Here is a 23,913-nt window from a genome sequence, read left to right as displayed (position 1 = left end):
GCACATAAGGGAGATACCAAGAACACAAAGGACAGGTAGTTTAGCAAAGTACCTGCTGCCCCCTTTCTTGTTTGCTGGGAGGTTGAGCCCAGGGCTCCTTTTTTTGTGGAAGCAAACTCCTCACCATCACTGTTTGGGCCTGAAAGATCTATAGCAGGAGAATAGAACTGATTCCCTGTCTGGAACTGGGGTTTTTATTGCCTCATCTAGCTCTGAGCATGTATGTCTTGGAAGGCATCCTACCATCCAGGATCTCTAATTGTGCCCAAGATGTTCCTAGTGGTCACTATGGATGGAGTAACAAAGGACATTTCCTCAGTGCCTTGGGTCCTGGCTCCCATCCCCAATGATTCATGGTCATCTAATCAATCTCTGCAAACCTCTTTCCTGTCTCCAAAGTGGCCTCTAAACCTTGGAGTTATCTAACCATTTTTGGAAGGGGAAATCCCATCTTTTTTTCCACACAAGAAATCAGCTCTGGCTGATGTACCAGAAAAACAGGAATGTGCTCCCATGGCTTGTGGGGTGGGTGGGATCTGCTCCTCCCAGTCCTCTCCATCCTGCCTTTTATTACAGTCAGCTGTCCTCACAGAGCATGAAAGCTCTTCTGTGCACACCCTCGTTTGTGCACTTAAGACCTGACACAACTAAGATCTCTGCTGTTACCCTACTAACTAATGAATTGTGCAAGTTTTAATACCTTGTGGAATCACATCCAACGTGGGGGAGGTGTGTTTATATTAGGAAAGATATATCTCTCACTGTGAGCTCATTTGGGCAGAATTTGCATTTCCTAGTTTTGGGTCGGTGACTAACTATATAGTTGCTGGGCCCATGGAGATCTGGTTTGAGGAAGGTCGTTCACATCTTGAAATGCTTCCTACATTATTGACATGCTCAGTTCTCTGGATCTCAAGTTGCTTACCTCCCTTGGAGTTGGGAGGCCAGCCAGGCTTGTCCTGGGAGGGATCAAGCCCTGATGGCCCACCCTTCTGTTTTCACTTGATCAGTGGTATTTGCTTGCTAAGCATGTGATGAACTAGGGCAACCCATGGTCCAGCAGGAGAATAGAACTGGTTGTCCCAATATTCCAGTCAATGACTCTGATGGCAAAAGCTGTGGACAAACTAATGCCTTTCAGTTCACCTCTTCTGCCCACACAAACAGGACAGCAGCCCACACACCTGAAACTGGATATGCAAATATCAGATTTCCAAAGGGGAAGACCTGAGAACAGATATCATCATGGACAATCATTCATTTGCTTTTTATTTTTTTTTATTTATTTTTTCTTAGTTCTCGGCAGACACAACATCTTTGTTGGTATGTGGTGCTGAGGATCGAACCCGGGCCGCACGCACGCCAGGCGAGCGCGCTACCGCTTGAGCCACATCCCCAGCCCTCATTTGCTTTTTAAATGAAGGCTTTTCTTCTTCTTTGCAGAAGTTACGTGGCAATGGTGATCTCAATGCTTCTTTGACGTCTCAACATTTTGATGAACAATCTGTGAGTGAAGTTCCTTAAAAACAAACACTGAAGTAAACATTATAAGTGTTTCTCATCAAATGTTCATATTTCTTTGTCTCTTTTACTTCTAAAGAATATAAAAGCTCTACCCACCTTCACAAACCGGCCTTGCCAATTTTAGCCAGAAGAAATTAATTCAGTATCTATTGATTGGTCATACTGGAATAGAGTCTTCTAAAAATACACAGAAGCAATGAAATTGAGAGAAATGGTAAAGGAGACAAAGCCATTTTGAAGTCCTTTGAAATTTTCTAAAGAAGACTTGTCAAGGGCGGCTTTGGCCACAGAATCGATTAATTGTCTAATAAATGAATGATACATATTTTCATCTGTCCTCTTTGAGGAAAGGCAGACATTTAAACTGGCTCAATAATTTCACTGGATTCATGTAATATATATTAAAAAAATTGACTTCGACTTTATGGCCCTACGAGACGATGTGTTTCTGGAAAGGAAAGTGATGTGATTTGGGGGAGGTGAGAGAAGGAAAGTAAAAGGAGGAGACCCCAAGAGTGGGTGCCAGAGAATGAAAGAACACGTGGCAGATCTGGGAGACTGTTGGGCAGAGACGGTGTGGATGTCCCATGTGGGTACAAGCAAGGGACGTGTGTCTGATGGTCGAGAGGGCTTATTAGGAGGGATCTGCTGAGTGTCAGGCACTGAAAAGCTTACCACAGGTGGAGGAAGTGTGCCAGAGCTGTTGGGAATGGGTGTGAAGGTGGAGACTGGGAGGCATTCTATCCCTGAGGTTGGAAGTGTGGCCACAAGATCATGGAGCCACGCTGGCAGCTGTATTTCTGCAGGCTGTTTCCTCTCAGAACTCTATCATACTATAAGGAAGCCCCAGAGAAAATTAATGAGTGTAAGGGTTTTCAGAGATTGGCATATCCCTTATGTAATCATTGGGAAGTTCATCCTGTGAAGAAATCATCATGATTGGCCTTTGAATTCAGATAAGATCCTACTGGGGGAAATAAGAAGGATTTGTTAATAAAATTGTTGTGTTAATCAACTTTTCATTGCTGTAACTAAAATACCTGACAATAACCACTTAGAGGGGGAATAATTTATATGGGGTTATAGGTTTGGAGGACTTAGTCCAGAGTCAGCCAACTCCATTGCTCTGAGCCCAAGGTGAGACAGAACATCATGGTGGAGAAAATCTGCTCAGCTCCTGGCAGTCAGAAAGCAGAGAGGGTGGGTGGTACTGGAGTGGGGAAGGGGTCAGGAGGAGATAAACCCTTCCAGGGCATCCCCTAGTAGCCAACTTCTTTCAGCTAGGACCCACCTTTGAGTTGTCCATTCGACCATCAATGGGCTAATCCATCAAGGAGATCAGAGTCCTCAGAACCCCACCTCTGAATACCTGAGGGTTGGAGGACAATCCAGATCTAACCCTCAAGAGCAATGTAAATAAATTATCAATGTGAGTCGGGCTTGGAGATAACACTTGACAATGGTTGTGACCTTTTTCCTTATTGAATTTAAGAATGTCTTTGCTCTTGTAGAAATTTTCTTATTGGGTTCAAGACTTGGTGATTTAAATGCCTCCTTTGTCTCTACAGACTCTCGAGGAGGCTGGTGATGGCCTAAGTAACCTCCCCAGCCCTTTTGCATACCTCCTCACCATACACCTGAAGGAAGGACGCAACCTGGTTGTCCGAGATCGATGTGGTAAGGCCGGTTCTGTTGGCTCTTTGTAGCCTGACAACTTTTTTCTGTCCACCCTTACGTGAAGGTTGTTGGTCATATTTTTCATGTCGGCATGGTTTAGGACACACCAGAACTGAAGCCTAAGCATCTCCAGGCACAAGACGTATGCAGGGAATTCTTTAAATGCCCTGAACCCTGCTGTCATTTTTAAAAATTATTAAATTAACAACACTAACACATAAAGTTACTTTAGAATGAATAACTATGGTACCCTTATGCTTGGCACATAGCAACTATTCATAAGCACGAGTGTTTGACCCTATTCCTTAACTATCTATAAGAAAGCTGTGAATAGTGGTTTTTTTTGGATGAGGTCATCAAATAGACACATTGATAGAAATGTCCCTTAAATCCCCACCCCATCATTCTGCCTTGAAATTCCACTGAACTCTCTCTAAATGTTATTATCTGAGATGATTCTGTACAAACTCCTGGCATGTCTGTATACATTTCCTTATGTTCATACCTACATATATATGTTGAAATCGAGATGGAACTGTAATGCCCACATTATCCTAGAATAAGCTCTTTTTTAACCTTACAATATTTTGAAGATTGATAACAATATCTTGAAGTTTTCCCATGTAAATATCTTTTTAAAGACAATGTAATACTCCATACTATGAAATTTCATTTATCTCTTCTAATGATGATGCCTGTTTTTTGCCTACTTTGTTGACCATATAAATGATGTGTATGCCCCTGTGCGCAGAGAAGGTTATTCTTTACATAAAAAAAAAAAAAATCTTATGGGTTTAAGAACAGACAGTGAGTCACGCTGTCTGGGATCAAATTTTGGCTTCTTCATTCTTTGGTATCTGATTTTTAGGTTTCTAGGTTCCTCACCTATAAAACAAGAATACTAAAACAAGGTAATAATAAAAAACCTTTTAGGCTTTTAGGAGGATTGTAGACATATACTTACGTAAAGTCCCAAGTGCTAAGTTGAGATTTTCTTTTTTTATAACTCTTTATAATTTTCAGCATTTACATTTATTGTCTGATGCAAATATTTGTCTCCCCATCTGTTGCCTCTCCCTAATCTTATGGCCTCTTGTGTCCTTCAGAGGTTTTGCATTTCATCATGCAAATATCACTGTTTTTTTTATGGTCTCTTTTTTCCATGCATTTTGTTTAGTGGTTGACTACTTCATCTTCTTATTCTGAGGAGTCCGGGTCTTGCTTCAGGCCGTGGCCTCTCTACTCCTTTTGGAAGAGCTTTGCGCAGAATGCAGGGTCTTTGCTCTGTTCTCTGTGTCTCCCACCTCTCCTTCCTCCTCCATCCCATAGCCTTTTCCTTTGGGGAGGAATCCCTTGGTTTGGTTTTCACTCATCCATTTTCTGGTTGGTTGTTAACTTTGTGCTCCTCTGTTCACTAATTGAGCTGTCATGTCTTCATTGCTATCACAGCCTAATTTTGTGTTTCAGAGGAAATAATGCCATATCCATCTGAGAAGATCAAGGACACATTTCTAATCTATTTGGTGCTTTCTTGCCCTGGTATAGCAGTCTGTTGTATTTGCTGTGGGACTTTAGTTTCCTTTGCAGGTCTGATTCTCTGAAGAGCTGTGTCTGTCTTGTTATGCATGTGTCCTTGGTCCCCCATTTATGGATGCTATTTTCCTTTGCTGTGTCCTGCCCTGTTTGACAGTAAAGGGGCTGGGGCATGCAGTTGGACAAGATGAGCCAGTAGTTCAGACTGAACACTTCCCAGTCCTCCTTCCTGTTCCTCCTGGTTATCAATGACACTTAAGGCCTCCACTCTGGCTTCCTGCCTGCTCTCCTGCTCCCCCGCAAGGGCCTTTACTGGTCATTGCTCAACATCAAGGGAAAGGAGCCTAGTGACCCATTTATCCTTTCTACAAACATTGCACCAACCCTGCTTAGGTGATTTCTGTTTCCTGTACCTGCTGCCTCTAAGTTTGGCGTATCCCTGATTGACTGCCCTGCAGTTTCTCATCCATTCCACCCCCGCCCTAGAAACCTTTTGACTATGACTTTCTACTGCTTATGTTTTGAACCATGGATTCTTTCATAAATTGCTCTCACCTGGTTTCCATTTGTCCAGACTATGTGAAGGATGTCTTGCCCCCCCCTTTTTTTTCCTTAAAATTTCTCTCATGTTCTTCTTTTTTTCTCTCCTATTTTCTCAGATGTACCATTTCAAAATAACCACACAATTCCATTCTCTGCTTTCTGGTAAGTAGTTTTATCTGCAAATCACAATTGCTCATTTCTGCATTGTGCCTCTTCTTGGGTCCCATCATTGTCATAAACAAATCCATTCATAAACAGATATCTTATGCTGTTTTCACTGATGGAGCGTAGACACCATTGTCTCCTGAAATAAAATCAATAGGGTGTGGTCATCAATCAATGTGAACTTGCCTCCCATCAATATCCTGACTCTTGTGTTGAGGCTGCATGGTGTCCAGTAGGTACCTCTGTCAGATAAAGCTCACATCAAGTCCATTTTGTGACCACTTACTCATAGACTAAAAGAGAGTTCTAGAGAGACTATATTTAGCTTTATTGGGAAGAAGGTGTTCCTAAACATGCCCATTCATGTCCTATTTTAAATTTTTGGAATTTTCCCCAAGTATGAAATGTTGGGGATTTACAGCTCTGGATCTCTACTATGGGCCACTTATTGCTTTTCCAATATTCCTTTTTTTTTTCTTTTTTGGTTTATTCAAGGGCTTCACTGTCCTTGATCAATCCTACTGATACAGTTAGGGCACAGTTCTTAGTGGGTAGTCAGCACACACAGTGGATATTCATGAAGCACAGTGGATAATTGCAAATGTCACATAATGAACAAAACAACAGGTTTCATGTGCAGTTGCTCCATACCCCGTTGTTTTAAATTTTTAACTGGCATATGATAATTTTATATACTTATGGGGTACAATACAATATTTTGATAGATGTATATATTGTGTAATAATCAAGTCAGGGTAATTAACATATCTATTACCTGAACTTTTCCCATTTCTTTGTTGTGAGACCATTCAAAAATCCTTTCTTCTTGCTACATGAGATATGAATTGTGTTGTCCTTAGCTATGGTCACCTTGCTGTGCAGCAGAATACCAGAGCCGCTTTCTCCTGTCTAACTGTAGCACCCATTGGCTGAGTCCTCCCCACCCGCCTCTTACCCCTGTGACACCCAGCATCTGCTAGGCCACTCTCAACTTATGGGACATCAACTTTTTGAGATCTCACAGCTGAGTGAGAACATGAGACACTTGTCTTTCTGTACCTGATTTATTTCCTTTAATATAGTGGTCCATCCGGGTTCATCATGTCACAAATGACAGCATTTCAACCTTTTTATGTCCCCTAAATGTGCACCAATGTGTTTTACTACTATTAATTAGTAATAATAATGAAAATCTCCTGCATTTCTGACACCCAGTATAGAGCTCATTCCTGTGATCCACGGGAACACACCCGTCACACCCATCAGTGAACTTGGGCCCTTGTGTCGATTTGTCAATGTCCCTGTGCCCTCTCTTTCTTGAACACAGGTTTTTGTTTTCCTTGGGACATCTTATTTTCCTGATATGAAATCATGTATTTTTAATTAAAAACACAGCAGATCCAATTGATCAGCTACTGATTTCCAGTCACAACATGAATGACCTCTCAAAGCATTCGGCTGGCTGTGTTGCCACCCTTGATGGTAGAGGAGCTGCTGCTGCAGGATCTTTAATTCTAGTTGTGCAGTCTCCTCTGTTTTTTTTTTTAGTTTGGGAGGAGAAAAGTCATTTTTGATGACTCACTCCCTTCTCATGAAAGAGCATTTTCTTTGAATTGTTACATAAGCTTGACTGTTTTTGTAACCTCTGTCTAGAACATGGTTGGCAAACATTGTATGTACAAGTCCAGCCAGTAGACAGTTTAGACTTCAATGGCCCATAAGTGACAACTATTCAACAGTCTTGACATAGTTGGAAAACACCAGTAGATAAGAAGTAGATAAGTAAGCATGGCTGTGTACCAATAATCTTATTTACAACAACAAGCAGTGGGATGGATTTGCTAACCTCAAATATTAAGGTCTTACACTGCTTACTATAGATTCTTGCTCTATGAAACTTTTTTAAATTTTATTTTTTTTAGTGTAGCAAACTAATTATTTGGAATAAAGGAGGTACAGCATTTAATTAGACAGTGATCAATATTGGAAGCTTATGCTTTCAATGGAAGTTTCTGTGTAGGAAGTATCTTGGTGGTAATAAGATCTAAAATAATGCACAAAATCTCGAGATTGAGAAGCAAAAAGTCATCATTTTGATATTTCACTAGGCAGCAGAGGGAAGAGACAAGGCATTTTTCTCAGAAAAGAAAGCTCTGACAAATCTCAAGAATGAGTGTTAAATGGTACTTACAGGGTTTGTGAGTGATGTTTGGAACCTCAGTCCCTTGGACCAATGGAAGGTGGCAGGTGGGGTTGGGGTCCTGGAAAGCAGGGTACCATTGGCCTGGCTGGGCAGTGCAGTTCACTGTTTAAAATGCTGTGATCATTTTATCTAATACAATTCCTCACTTCTCTGGCTCAAATACATTTGGCTTGTTGGCTTATTATGTAGACTCTCAAAGTGGGATTTTGAGATTTTCTGTGTTCTGAAGAAGCTTTTTTAACCTACAAAATTGTAAAATATTCTTTGGAGAGAAATCAGAAGGATGCTCAGACTTCAGAATCCTGGGCAGATTTGGCAGTGGTGTCTGGGAAGGAGTCATGTTGTATAGTTGCTACCCAGGGTGCTGAATGATCAACTCTGTCCTCTGTCCCCTGTACTGTGTGTGTGTGTGTGTGTGTGTGTGTGTGTGTGTGTATAAACCCAGAAAAAGCCTGCCCATCATTAAAAAGAATCGAAGTTAGTGAGTGATGAAGGAATAAGTCCTTGTCCTAAACATGCCTATACACTCAGGAGTGACTGGGGAGTTTTAGTTAGATCATTCTAGGAGTATGGCCAGATTTAGAAGATTGCTCTTTGCTGGTCATTTTCTTGTTCACAAATTTCCTTTGAATTTCTGGCTTGTGTTCCTTCAATATTTATTAGACTAGACCCTGAATTGGAAAGCTCATTATTCAATTAAGCAGACCAATAGTTTTTGTTGGCTTGCTTTTGATTTTGCTGGGAAACATTGCTTACTATAGAACAAGACTTTCCTAAATTCTGTAAATTGCCCAGTCATGGCCTTGTGCTTATCCTGTTTAGCAATCTGTAGGATAAAAATCATGGACATCTCCCTCTACCTTAGTCATTGCTTATTTTCCCCTGTCTGACTCTTCTCCTCTTTTCTCTCTCTTATCTTCTTTTAACTTGCTTCTTCTCCTTTGGTCATGTTTTACCCCTACTCTTAATCCTTTTTCCCTTAAAAAACTTTTTTATAGTCCTCATTTCCTTCCCATTTTTTTATGAGAAGTTAGATGTGATGTATAATAATAATAATTATTATTATTATTGATACCAGGGATTAAACTCAGGATACACTTGGTCACTAAGCCACATCCTCAGCCCTATTTTGTATTTTTTTTTTTCATTTAGAGACAGGGTTGCTTAGCACCTCACCATTGCTGAGGCTGGCTTTAGACTTGTGATCCTCCTGTCTCAGCCTCCTGAGCCGGGGGATTATATTATTTTTAACCATACATCATACCTCTTTTAAATTTTTGATCTGAGCCATTGTTTAGTAGCTCTTGGTCTCAAATTTTGAGGTTGGTAAAAACACAAAGAATAATATTACCATTCAAGTTTAAATCCAACTGCCTCATAATTTCCTTGATGCACAGAGGGAAATTGGACTCAATTTCCCACAGCAAGAAACTTGACTGAGGAAAGTATTTTGGTGACACAGAGCAAGTTTGTGCTTATGTCAGCAGCTGGGTTCTAGGCCTAGCTTGAGCTTTGGTTTTGTGACAGTTAGCTCATATCCTCTGAAATCCTGCAGCATTACTGACTGGAAAACAGTAGCCCTGCATTTACACCCTGTGTTTCCCAAGGAGTAAGCCAGTTGCAGGAGTTCCCCTCTAAGGACTGGAAGACTAGCATGTTGCTGGTGCCCTCTTGTGGCCACTTCTCAGCATTGCAAAAGGGAAAGAAAAGTCGATTGAAGGAATTCCTGTCACATTATTAGGGCCATAAAAATCACTCCAGCTGAGTTGAGGGTTGATGGTCGTCATTTTGATGTGAATTTTAGGTTATGAAAATTCATGATCTGTATATCCATAAAACTGCTTCCGTTCTCGATTGCCAGCACAGATAGATAGTTGACATTTGTTTATAGAGTAGCTACAGCTTCCTCTGCAGGTGACCGAAATAATAGATTTGACAAGAAATTTTCATATCCAAAAGGAATGGTATAGAGAAAAGATTTAAAGTTCTCCCAATAGGATAGGATTCTGCAACATAGTAGGTACTTAGTAACTTACCAAACTCTTACCAAATATAAGGTTCCTCTGATTTAACTTCTGTTCAGCTTTTATTATTTAGCAGACTAATTTTTATGATCTTACCATTTTTATGATGATACATATTTTCTTTATAATGAAAATATACTCCTGTATTAGATCTAGACAAAAATACATTCTCCTTGTGGCTATAATACAGGGCAAGTGGGCATTTCGAGACCTCTATTCTGTGAACTGACGAGGAGCCCTATACATCTCAAAGGGTGTGTTCTCAGGGGTATACTGAGGTTTTCATCCACTGGGATTTGGCCAGCTCCTTTGCAGTCTCTTCCATGTCGCTTGCTGTGTGTCCCACACACAAAAAAAAGATTGTTTCCTTTTGTGCCATAATGTGAAGTGTTATGAAGCATTGGATAATTAGTAACAAGTATGGACTTTCAACACAGTCCATCTGAACTTGACCATTTCCTTGGTCACTATTGAGCCATGAGCCTACTGGCTTAGCTGATGACTAGGATTGAGCTAGTGGGTGCATTTGTGGGACCTCTGTGTGTGTATGGGTGAGAGGTAGTGGGTGATATGGCAATGTACGATGAACATTAGCTGTGATTGCTATGGATATTCTTGTTTTAGTTGGTTTTGTTTTGGTTTACTTTTTTAAACTCCCTATAGAAAGGAAATGATTTCAGAATTTTTCAAGTTTTATTATGGTCTCTTTCTTCCCAGTTTTTGATAATTTATCGAGCATTTTGCTTTTTTAGTTTTTGAAATTGATTTTGGCTCCCTCCACATTCTAATCCAGGCAAAGGGTGGAGATGGTTGTTGAGGTCTTTTCTGAAGCCACTTCCTATTATTGAAGAGACAGGATAAATGAAAAAGACTATTTTGGAAGGTATATTTTTTTGAATGTTGACTCTTGTGGATTGGTGGTTTCATTTTTTTCCATCTTAAATTTGATGCAGCAAATTTCCTTCAAATATAATAGTGACCTGGGAAAAATTGGCATGGGTGAAGCCATGTCAACAGGTTATTGCTAGAATTTTAAATAGCACACACTTCACCAGATTCTTTAAAGATGCTTTCCTTTCTAAAGTAAAACAGGACCTGGTTTTCATATTGCTGGATCATGGGCTTTTATTTCCTAGGCATATTTTTTCTATAGTATAATATTTTCATTTTGAGAAGAAATCCAAAGCTTAATAGTACATTATACTTTGTTTAATCAGTGATTCAGATTAAGTTTATTCAAAATTTTTGTAACTTGGAATAAGGTCACAGCGAACTGTCCAAATCTACATGGTCAACTTACGCTTTTGATTTCTTTGGAAGTCATCTCTTGGGGTGGATTGGAGTTTTTCTGCCACATGATATGACCTATTCAAGATTCTCATTACAGAATTTCCCGCTTAGTCCTGAGAAAGACCTACTTTTGTTACCCACTAGCAGCATCAAAGTTGTTCAATTTCTATTTCTTACCTATGTTGGATGAAGGATAAGTTTATTATTTTGATGGAGGAAAATAGTGATTTTGTTCTTGTTTTAGTTTGTATTAATATATTTGGAACCTTAAATATGTTTGATTATGGGGGTATTTGCTTTTACTGTACATATCTTATTCTATCTATTGTCATGACTGTTTCTGCCATAGCCTTGACATGTTCATATCTATTATTCTAATTTGTCATTTGCCTTTATTTTGTTTATAATGTTTTTTTTTTAAGCATCACTTTAGTCTCACAATCTGATTCTGAAGATGGTATTCCTTTGTTTTCACACTGAAAAAGGACTTTTTGGAGAGTCATACACATGAGACTCTAGGTTACAATTTTCATTTATCTCTTCCATCTGTTTCAAATTTATTTTGATTTCTGGTCCAGTGTAGGAACTTAGGTATCCATTTGGCAAAAGTAAAACAAACTAGACCTATTTATTTCTTTCCCTAGTAATTTGACTGGAACCTTTTATCATATATTGAAATGCCATAAATGTAGGGGTTTGCACCTTGTAATTCTCTTTGATTCCGGCTGACACATCCCTTTGTACAGGGGTCAGACACCAACCACAGTTTTGCTGAAAGGACACAATTAGACCACTTTATTTTGAAAATTGGAGTTTGTGTCTCAGTGTAGTACCTTCTCTGGACACCAGATGGCATGACTTCATTGAGATGCTGGTGTGAGAGCAGCAGAAACATAGGGCAAAACAGAAACTCTCAAAGATGTAACATGGGCAGCAGTGCCCAGGTCCTGGAGCAAAGGGTGAAGCTGAGCTTTGAAATCAGTTTGTTTATTATTTTGTGACTAGATACACATCAGGAGCAGGCAGGGTCTTCCTAACAGGCTTTTTTTAAATTGATTATTTAAAGCATTACATAGCTCATGATATATCATCTTTCATACATTTGACTCAAATTGTGTTTTAACTCCCATTTTCACCCCAAATACAGATTGCAGAATCACATCTGTTACATATTCACATTTTTACATAATGCCATATTAGTGACTGTTGTATTCTGCTACCTTTCCTATCCCCTACTATCTCCCCTCCCCTCCCCTCCCATCTTCCCTCTCTACCTCCCCTGCTGTTGTTCAATTCTCTCCCTTTTTTTCCCTCCCCCTTGCCCCTCATAACCTCTTATAATTTTATGTATCATTGAAGGTCTCCTACTATTTCCATGTGCTTTCCCTTCTCTCTCCGTTTCTCTCCCCCCATTCGTCTTTGTTCACTGTAGTCTTTTCCTCATGCTCTTCCTTCCTGTTCTGTTCTTAGTTGTTCTCTTTATATCAAAGCAGACATTTGGCATTTGTTTTTTAGGGCTTGGCTAGCTTCGCTTAGCATAATCTGCTCTAATGCCATCCAGTTCCCTGCAAATTCTATGATTTTGTCATTTCTTAGTGCTGCATAATACTCCATTGTGTATAGATGCCACATTTTTTTTTATCCATTCATCTATTGAGGGGCATCTAGATTGGTTCCACAGTCTAGCTATTGTGAATTGTGCCGCTATAATCATTGATGTAGCCGTATCCCTATAGTGCGCTTTTTTAAGGTCCTCAGGGAATAGTCCGAGAAGTGCGATAGCTGGGTCAAATGGTGGATCCATTCCCAGCTTTCCCAGGAATCTCCATACTGCTTTCCAAATTGGCCTCACCATTTTGCAGCCCCACCAGCAGTGTACAAGTGTACCCTTTTCCCCACATCCCCGCCAACACTTATTGTTGTTTGACTTCATAATGGCTGCCAATCTTACTGGAGTGAGATGGTATCTTAGGGTGGTTTTGATTTGCATTTCTCTGATTGCTAGAGATGGTGAGCATTTTTTCATGTACTTGTTGATTGATTGTATGTCCTCCTCTGAGAAGTGTCTGTTCAGGTCCTTGGCCCATTTGTTGATTGGGTTATTTGTTATCTTATTGTTTAATTTTTTGAGTTCTTTGTACATTCTGGATATTAGGGCTCTATCGGAGGTGTGGGGGGTAAAAATTTGTTCCCAGGATGTAGGCTCTCTATTTACCTCTTTTATTGTTTCTCTTGCTGAGAAAAAACTTTTTAGTTTAAGTAAGTCCCATTTGTTTATTCTTGTTGTTAACTCTTGGGCTATGGGTGTCCTATTAAGGAATTTGGAGCCCGACCCCACAATATGTAGATCGTAGCCAACTTTTTCTTCTATCAGACGCAGTGTCTCTGATTTGATATCTAGCTCCCTGATCCATTTTGAGTTAATTTTTGTGGATGGCGAGAGAAAGGGATTCAATTTCATTTTGTTGCATATGGATTTCCAATTTTCCCAGCACCATTTGTTGAAGATGCTATCCTTCCTCCATTGCATGCTTTTAGCCCCTTTATCAAATATAAGATAGTTGTAACTTTGTGGGTTAGTCTCTGTGTCTTCTATTCTGTACCATTGGTCCATCTGCCTGTTTTGGTACCAGTACCATGCTGTTTTTGTTACTATTGCTTTGCTTTAATTTATCACTGTCACTGAGGTTTGCCCTATGGAGAGTTGTGTTGCTTGGTTTTGTTTTGAGGCTCTACAAACTCATGAGTTGGTTTGGATGTTCTGGATACTCACAACCTTATTGAGTCTGTTTCTCTGCTGTTTCATCAGAATCCTGCCTCAATTCCTATGAAGCATCAAAACGAAACAAAACAGAAAAAACCTGGGATGGTCCTTGGTTTGCTATACATAAAATGCCTTATGCCCAACCAAAGATCTTTGATTTGAATTTAATGTACACCTCTTATTTGCTTGAAGGGGACTTCTTAAGTGTATGCTTATATTAATTGTTCCTACTCCTAAGATGTATGTCATGCTGCATGCTGTACTATAAGTTGTCTTTTTGCTTCTTTTGACCCAGTGTCTGTGATGTTGATATGGGGTGTTCTGGACTCGGTGTGTGCATGTTTATGTACACCTGTGCCCCACCCATGTGTCCATAATTTACATAAAGCTTAGTTGTGATTTCAGCCTCAGCACATATTCACACCCCGCTAAGTAATGGTTAGGTGGGATGTTCTACTTCCCTCATTCTTTTAAAAATGTTTTCACACACACACACACATACACACACACACACACATACATTTTAAAGGGGGGGGGAGAGAGAGATAGAGAGAGAGAGAGAGAGAGTATCTTTTTTGTAGATGGACACAACACAATGCCTTTATTTTTTTATGTGGTGCTGAGAATCGAACCTGGGTCCCACCTGTGCTAGGTGAGCACTCTACCACTGAGCCACAATCCCAGCCCAAGTTATATATATATATTTAAGGTACAACTGGATATTTGCTATCTATCTACATATATGCACATGCATACACACATCTAGTGAAATGATTACTAAAAATAAAGCCAATTTTCATATCTGTTATATAGTTATCCTTTTTTGTGTTTGGGTAGAGAGATCACCTAAAATTTATCACATTTCTAGAGTACAAGAAAACACAATTAATTGTAATCCCTGTGCTATGTATTAACTCTCTAGCCTTTTTCTTCCTATGTAACTATAACTTTGTATCTCTTTTGTCTACCTCTCCCTGTTTGCTCCTTCTACCACTCCTTGGAACCACTGTTCTATTCTCTGGTGTATTCAACATTCTAAGAAATAGATTCCACGTATAGGAGAGATCATGCCGTATTTCTTTCTGAGCCTGGCTTATTTCATTCAGCATAATGCTTTTCAGTTTCATCCCTTTGTTGGTGAATGGCGGGATTTCCTTTTATAAGGCTGAATTTCTCTTCTTTAAAGCAGCAGTGTAAATCCTGCGTGTCTCTATGAGTTTTGTGGGATGAAGTGAGATGACACCCATTGTCAGTGTTCTTACCAAACTTTAATCCCATTCCATCTTTTCCATGTGGGCTTATGCCTTTTTTTTTTTTTTTTTTTTTTTTTAGTTCTATGCTTAAAGAGTAGCTTGTGCAGGGGATGTTTTAGTGTATTTTAATAGAAAGGAAAACATTAATATATCAATAATTATGTGTCCTTTGGCAACATGGATTTCTGGAACACAGATTCCCTGGTTATCTGGTTTGTTCCTCTTATATTTCTTATTTCTCCCCAGCTCTTTCTAGCTACTTTTTACTGATGCATTCCATCCACTTCCTCTTCTCTCACTTTTCTCTAGGTTGCTGTCCTTCCTCCTGTTTTGATGTTACGGGGATAGTGTGTGTGAGATACCTAAGCTTCCCATCTCACAGTGCTCTGGTCATCTGACCAAGAATGGGGCCCAAGCCCAGTATTTCAATGACTATATCATCAGAAGCTAGTTTGTTCCTTCATATACTCACCAAATAGAGGATTTATTAAAATTACTGAATTTATCCGTATATTGACATGTTTCTTTCATCTGTAAAAGAAGTTATACAAGTTGTACTTGTACATTTTAATTTTGGGTGGGGACTTTAAAAAATACTCTTTCACAGAGTTCTGGCTCACATCATTGATGCTTTATGAATACATAACAAAAGTAGCAGTTCAACAAGATTTAATTTTTTATGCCAAAAAAAAGAAGAAGAAACAGAGCACATGATAGCCTAGACTGCAGAGCCCCAAAAGGAGAAGCCTAAGGAAAGAAAAATAGAAGGTACTAAGGGGAAGTCGGGTGGGGATGGGGATGGGGATGGGACTTACAGAAAGGGGTGAGGGAGTCTGCAGTGGTGATGGGGAGTTCTGAGGAAGTTTTGGGGAGGCCATGGTGCAGGTAGATAATCCAGAAGCCCTAGGAGAACCTCAGTGCCTAGTTCCCCAGGGCTTCCTTATAATCTGCTTTTTCTTCCATATATGTTTCCATAAACTTTTGTAAACTTGTCAAAGCAAGTTTTGATAAAATTGAAAATTTCAGATCATTGATTCCACTGTAAGTTGGTCTTTGGAAAAATCTGTCAGTAAAGTGGATTTTTTCCAAAATTGCTTGGAGCTACAGCATCTCAGGATTCCCCCAGGGACAATTCTGGCTCAAGGTACCACTGAGATCTTTTTTTTGCATTGGGAGTCCTCTTAGAGGGGAGAAGTCGAACATAGTTGGGAGATAGTTTCAAAATAGTTCGATTGGGGTGTGTTAAGTAGCAAAGCAAAGAGGGTGAGTCCAGTACAAGGTTGGGGAAGAAACAATCCTGAAATTGGTAATTAAAATCAGCTCCTAGACGCATCAAGCTGCCATCTATGGAAGGATGGGACAGGGCCTAGCTGGGAATGTGTGTGTGCCCTCATTTAACCTGAATGAAAAACAAAACAAAACAAAACAAAAAACTAGCTGGGACTTCTTTTTTATTATTAATTTTTAAATTTGTTTTAATTAGTTATACTTGACAGTAGAATGCATTTATGCACTTTGATATATCATATATAAAGGGGATATAATTTAGCTGGGACTTGTGTTAGGCTAGAAATCTGCCAATAACTTAAGCAGTATAGATTTTACTCTCCATAGGAAAATCTCCTTATATAATCAAGGGAAAATGACCTCTGTGTTTCCATAATGTCCATTATCGTTTCTGAAGAGGTCAGAAAAGAATACAGCAGGAGGACATTACTCCATCAGGATATCTTAGCCTAACTGCCAGAGAGAGGGCAGCAGCCCCTGTGCAAAAATCAGCACTGCCTTTGTTTCCCTTCTCTCAAAGTCAAGTCTGGCTCTGTTATTTAGCTAACTTCAAGGAAAGCAAGAACTTAGGGCTCCCATGTAAAAGCAGCTCGGTTTTTTTCTGGAAAGGAGGAAGGATTCTAAACAGGTGTGTATATTCAGAACATTCTGAATGTGTTCATATAAATAGAATGAACCATCCCTTGTTACTCTGGTCCTGGAAGATAAGACAAAGTCAGGTTTACACTGTTTATATTTGCATATACTGTTTATTCGATGAGTTCATATTTTCCGTAAAGATTTAGTGAATAATTGTTGACTTACTTTAATCTGAAATTTTAAACTCTATTGAAGAAATTTACCAGATGTTGCCAAATGTGAACTTCATATTTAAAATGGTGATTTTTTTATGAACAATTGACTCCTTTAAGAGATACATGCAATTAAACTAGCTAAAGTGTGCTTTTATTTCAGAGAAATTGCAAATTCTAAATTTTATAACTTGGCACGTGAGCTTTGTTGATGGCCAAGAAGTAGTTTATTTACAAATAATGCTTTTCTATTTAAAATAATGGATTTTTAGTTTAAATTATAAATGCTAGTGTTTAGAAATTACATTATATAGTGAGTTTTCATATATATGTGCAGATATTTAAACTGAGTCATGGAAATATATTTATGGGCATGGAAAAAAACTGATATTATTGACTGAAGAAAGCAGACAAATGAAACCATCTGAAGGCCAATTTGTTTTTGTGAAAAGAGTGTGTGTGTGTGTGTGTAAGTGTGTAAAGTGTAAATAAATATTAGCACTAAGCTTTTCTTAGGTGGTAGGAATTTTCATTCCTCCTTAGCTCTTTTTTCTTTAACCACATCTTGATTTTGCTTTTGACATAATAGCCATGAGTTATTATATCAGAAACCACAAAGAGAAGTTGCTTGTAATTCGAGGTGTATTATTTGTATTTTATTTGCATATCACAGTGGTTTTCCTGAGATATTCAATGTGGCATTCTGTTTATGACTTCTTTTATTGATACTGGCCAATTTTTCATTGCACCCATAATGTAATAAAAACCTCTAAGGATGATAAAGCCAAAAGGAGAATAAAATGCTCAAGTTCTCTGGTTCCTAGTGACTCCCTCCTGATGGCAGACCTGCATTGCCCTGTATCTTAATGAAGCAGCCCAGTTTTTTTCATCAGGTTTTATCTCCACTTTGCTCTGAAGTTCTCAATGAGTAACCCCAGGACTTCAGGTAGGGAAGTAGCCAGTGTTCATGAGGACTTAGAAATTTTTAGTTTTAATACAGCTATTTCCTTATAGGGGAGTTAAAATTGTTTGACAGAAAAATTTTCAAATCGCCTGAATCCCTGTGAGAAATGTATAAGATAAAAAATGTTCTATCCAACTTATGGAAAGGAAAGTGATATAAATTTCATGCCTTTAGAGATGGCAATAATGGAACATTATAGAGAAAATTAGCAGTGGGTGTTATCCTTGACATTAAAATAAAGCAAGTGAATATTAGTACTACTTAAATGGTTATACACTCTCTTCCTTTTTAACTTAATTGAGTAGTGATACTAGAAATAGTAGCCCTTACTAAGAAGCATTCTAAGCAAATGGCTGGAGCCTGCCGTCATTAAAGTGTATAAGTCTGTTAAGCTCTTGAGATAACCCTTTGAGATTCGCAGATTTCCATCTTATAGGTGAAGACAGTGTAGTACAAGGAAATCTAGTCAATGGTCCGCAGTTACACAGTTCCTGGAAGGAAGGCTGGGGATTTGCACCTACCATGTCCATCTAACCTCAGAGGGTATTCATTCATTCATCCTGTTTATGGTCCACCATTCATATCTTCCCTTCCAGAAACTATGATTTGATGAGTTTAACATTACATTCATCAGTTCTCCATGTAACATTCTCTATGTTTCAACAATATTTTCTGATATAGAGAGTGAAAAATTTTTAAGCTGCTTGTTTGTCTTACTGAATTTCTTAGCGGAGTTTCATTTTTTAAAAAATTTTATTATACATTGTATAAGTTCCAAGCAAGAAAATATCAGGCAGCTTTTGCCAATGGCTATGATGGTATACCTCTTTCAGTCTGCAGAGCATCTCTGCAGATGAGGTTGTTTGGATGGCACTTGGTGAAACCCTGGATGGCCACCTCTTGTGGTCTAGGTCCAGCGTCCTCCTCAGTCTTCAACAATCTACTGTGTATCTCAGCTGATAGGTTTCTTTGTTTTATCCTCTTTCTTCTTCATTCTAAATTATGAGCTGCTGCCAGATTTATATTTCTAATGCTTGGCTCTGATCATTTTACTCTCCTACTCATGAGTGAACCTGAATTTCCTTCGCTGTTGCTGTTCATACTAAAATAATTTCAGATGGACCAAAGGCCTAAGTGTTAAAAACAACAAGAACAACAGCAGCAGCAGCAGCAGCAGCAGCAGCAGTAGCAGCAGCAGCAACAACAACAACAACATCAACAACACCAGAACAAATGGAAAGTAACATGGCTGAATTAATTTGAAATCTTGTAGTGGGAAAATTGCTTCTAAGCAGGATGTTAAATAAAAAAGCCACACGTTTTTTAAAAATGGTATATTTGACTAAATAAAAATGAACTTAACCTTGCCAATAATAAGTTAAAATAAAGTTTGACAAGATTTATATTCAATAACTGATTTCCATGGTGAAGGGCTCCTCCAAACCTGTAAGCCAAAGACAAACCATGAGCCCATTGAAAAATTGCCAAAATATAAGAACAAGAATTTCACTGATGGAGAAATACGAATACAGTTAACTAAAATATGAAATATTTTATTTCTAATATATGAAATATGAAAGATCCTGAAAATGTTAAAGATAGAGGAATATGGAGATAGCAAGTTTTTCATGTGCCATTGGTTGGAAATAAAAACCTATAATATCCAAAGTTGGTAAGCAAGATAAGAAACAAATAAAAAATATATACTACTGGTGGGAGTATAAATTTGCTAAACATTAGAAAACAATTTGATAATATGTGTCAGAAACAAAATGGCACATTTTCATTTGTCCAACAGTTCCAGTATTAAATCTTTCTTTTTAATATAATCACCTTTGAACTTATAGTTATGCAAGAATGATGATTGCAATATTGCTTGTATCAGTAAAAAAAGAGGAAGTGATGTAAATATCCATTTTCAGTGATTAGTTAAATAAATTGATAAAACCAAATGCTAAGTTATTGAAAAAACAACAGCAGCAACAACAACATAAATCCCAGCAACATAAATTGCTAATATGAAAAGGACTCCAAGGTACATTACTGTGAAAACACAAATTCTTGTGTTTTTTTTTTTTTTTCTCTCCCTAAAATTCCCATAAAACTGTTTATGGTGAGCACATCAGACAAACAGAATCAGGGAAGAGTAATAGGGTACTGAATTTTCATTTCATACCTTTCAGGGTTTTGTGCACATATTAGTTTTATTTTTTAAAAATAGAAAAGTAGTACACCTGTAATTCTTGCTGAATAATAGATAATCTCCTTTTTTATTTTTGTAGTACCCTTGGGCCTCTGATGTGAACCTGCCTGTTAAACTTTATTTCTCATTATATTTTTCTACCTTAACTTCTGGATCCAATGGACTGCTTGCTTGGTACCAAACGTCTCCATTCATTTTGGGTCCCCTCCCTACCTCCTTCTCATTGCCAGTACCTCCTACTGGAGTGACCTCAGTCCTTCTGTGCAAGTTTACACCCATTCATTTTAACTCTCATGTCCTTTAGTTCAGTCTCCACTGATATCTGAGCTGAAAATCATGTTTCCTGCACATGAACTAGCATAACCCCTACCTTGTTCAGTTCTATCTGGACAGTCACTCTGTGACTTGGTATTCTGTTACGGGGTGTCTGCTGCTATCAGGAACAGAGGAGCAGGATGTGGGAGTGTTGTACCTCAGAAACCTCCCAGAATGCCTAGCACAGAGCCAAGCTCAGATGTGATGTCAGCTGCCTGACAGGCTCAGTGCCAAGCAAGATATGGCCATTGGTAGTAATGTCAGTATCCTGAACACAGAAAAGAACTGTCCTGCCTGGTGTCAGGAGCAGGAATAGGTGCAGCATTTTTGGAGGACCAATGACTAGCCATCAATTTCTCTCAGTATCTACATTCATCACTAGATGTCTACAGGGAATTGGTTCCAGGACCCTGGCAGGTAACAGAATCCATGGAATTCAAATCTTTCATATAAAATGTCATCATATTTGTATATAACTTACATATGCATCCTCCCATGTACTTTAAATAATCTCTGGATTACTTATTATAACTATCATAAATGCTATGTCAAGAGGTGTTATGCTGCATTGTTTAGGGAATAATGACAAGGAAAGAAAGTTTTCACTTGTTCAGTACAGATGCAGTTTATGCATTTTATTTTCAAATATTTTTCATTCATGATTGATTGACTCTACAGATGCAGAACTGGTAGATATGGAAGCCAAAGTGATTTTGTTTTTGTTTTTGTTTTTGGTACCAAGGATTAAACCCAGGGGCACTTAAGCACTGAACCACATCCTCAGCCCTTTTTAATTTTATTTTGAGACTAGGGGGTTTCTAAATTGCTGAGATTGGCCTCAAACTCACCATCCTCCTGCCTCTCCTTCCCTGAGGTTATAGGTGTGTACCACTCTGCCCAGCAGCCAGTGTTTTTAAAAAGAGAAGGACACTCAGGCCATGGATTCTGGACATCTTGATATTCTGAGTTTTTGAGACTCAATCAGGCTCACGTGGCAGAATTGGGAGCAGCGCCTACATGGAGACCCTGTCTCTGGGCTAACTCCTATCCTTCTCCACCCACAATAACGACTACCACAAGAGCCTCATTGTGTAGGAAGCTCCCAGCAAACAAGGTTAAAGTCCACCCATTCAGGTGTCATCTCATCATCTGTATAATCTGGGAGTTGCATTCCTGAGCAGCCGACCCTCTTTTCAGAACCTGCCTAGTTGAGATGTCACTTCCCTGACAGTGAGGCACTTAGACTCCAAGAGAGAAAATCACCATGCGCTCCCTTCCTTTCTCAAATTTTCCCTAACAATTAACGCTGCACTAACTTGACACCCTCTTCCTTGTTTGGCTTTGTAAACCCAGGTCCTTTTTTCTATTAATTCCAGACATTAATATTTTCTTTCACGCAACTGCCGCCATTCACCCGTGAAACAGTTTGAACATTATGTAGCTGTCAAGATGCCTGGGGATTACCCAGTATGCCTTGCCTGTGAGAAAGTGACACCACGGAGGCCGAGTTTTGAGATGTTTATTTTGAGAGTACGCTGACAAGCATGAAGGCCTGATCCCAGAGTGGCAATTTCATTTAATTAAAGGCCTCTTTTTATTATAGTTTTCCACCACTTTTTATATATATATATATCAGAATGATTGTTAAAGTCTGGCTAGCCAGAGGATTTCTCTTGGACTGTTAAAGGGAGGCGGGTGGGCGGGTTGCTCACTCGCGACTGAGAATTCCACTGAATGACTGTGAATGCATTTATTTTCACTATCCCTCTAAGAGCTGCTGCTCAACATGTTGTGTGTGTGCCCAAGTTTCAAATCAGAGGAACTGGGCTTCTACCCATATTCTGTGTTGCCAAACTTAAAATGTGAGAGTTGAATATATACATGTATCTATAGCTTAATTTCTTTTGTTATTATCCTGGAGGCTGGGGAATCACTCAGTGGTAGAGCATTTACTTGGCATCTGAGATGCCCTGGGTTCCATCCCCAGCATAATAAAAGGAAAAAAAAAGTTAGTAGTAGCCTTGTTATGCTGGAAGGCTGACTTTTCAGATTGTACCTTGGTATACCTATTAAAACTTTCTTTCATTGGTGCATTATGATTGTACTTAATAGTGGGATTTGTTAGGCCATATCTGTACATATATATAACATAATTCGAGCAATTGTTTCCAGGACATCTCCTTTCCCCACCTCTCTTCCTCTGTAGTGATGTTACTTTCAGCTAAAATCGTTGGGAAACATTTTTTTTAAAGTAATTTTTAATATGGGGCTAAATAAAAACACAAAAGGACCTGAAAAATAATTCAATTAATTAATGATGGGTATTAACAATGCTGGGGCTGGGGCTCAGCAGTAGTGCACTTGCTTAGCATTTGTGAGGCACTGGGTCAGATTCTCAGTACTGCATATAAGTAAATAAAATAAAGGTCTATCAACAACTTTAAAAAGTTTTTAAAAAAATCTATAAATGCTTGGGCCAGAGTAACCTAATCGATAATTTTTATTCTTACATAATTTTTGCTTCACTGTGATATTAGAAATTCATTTCAGTAAATATTTCTGGGGACCTATCTTCTCTGTCCAAGCCACTTGGGGTACATTGTTGGTATTCATATACCTGTTCTTAGTGCTGTGCTTCAGAATGAACTGCAATGCCTCAAATTTGAATTTCTTCTTTATAGCATTTTCAGATGATCTTCATCTGTCCCCTCATTGATTTTTCATTCATTTGTGCCTTTTTTTTTTTTTTTTTTTGCTTTTCCTCAGGTATTAATGAACTAGCATATCCCAGGCACCGTACGATGGTGCCTATGCATGTAACACACGGACACAGCACGTAATTCACATGTTATGTCTAAAGCCTGTTTTTTTTTTTCTTTCCTCTCAATTGATCTGAAAACTATGGAAGAGGATCTGCCATTGCCCTTCATTTTGCTTTGAGCGCAGTAACTGGAGGGACATTATTCTTCCCTTTTGGTGTCCATTTCACAGCCCCTGGGAAGAACCCAGCAGGTCAGCGGTGTCAGGGCTGAGGCCAGCTGAGGGCCTGGCTGACTGGAGTTCCCCTGGCAGGGGGGAAACAATGCTCTCTGCTGTCGTGCAGGTGCCTGGATGCACAGAGAATGGCAACTCTGTTGTTTTAATCTCTACGTCCCCAGATCCAGTCTGAGTCCCATCGCCCCATCTTTTGAGCCACTGGTTCTGGAGATTGATTTATTATGATTATATTTCAAAGTATGGGGTTCTGTCGAAGCAGCCATCTGGCTAAATATTTGAAACATTCTTTTTCCCTTTTCAGTGACTCTCTGCTATCCCTAGGAGGGGTGGGCTTCTCCCCATGACTCCTGACACTGATGTTGATCCCTGGAATTTTTGTG

General features: G+C 39.0%; 1 protein-coding gene across 1 annotated transcript in view; it reads left to right on the top strand.

The window, feature by feature from the left end:
* The window catches only part of MCTP2 (multiple C2 and transmembrane domain containing 2), a 221,089-nt gene that overhangs the window by 69,236 nt on the left and 127,940 nt on the right, over positions 1-23,913 (top strand). The window contains exons 3-4 of the mRNA XM_081290239.1: positions 1,444-1,506; positions 3,093-3,201. Of these exons, the coding sequence (XP_081146365.1) occupies positions 1,444-1,506; positions 3,093-3,201 (172 nt within the window). The remainder of the gene's footprint in view (positions 1-1,443; positions 1,507-3,092; positions 3,202-23,913) is intronic.

This window comes from Spermophilus citellus (genome assembly GCF_964194105.1).
Source record: "Spermophilus citellus genome assembly, chromosome: 4".
NCBI classification, from domain to species: Eukaryota; Metazoa; Chordata; class Mammalia; order Rodentia; family Sciuridae; genus Spermophilus; species Spermophilus citellus.
Note: the sequence above shows the minus strand (reverse complement) of the source record. Positions and strands in the feature narration are given on the sequence as shown.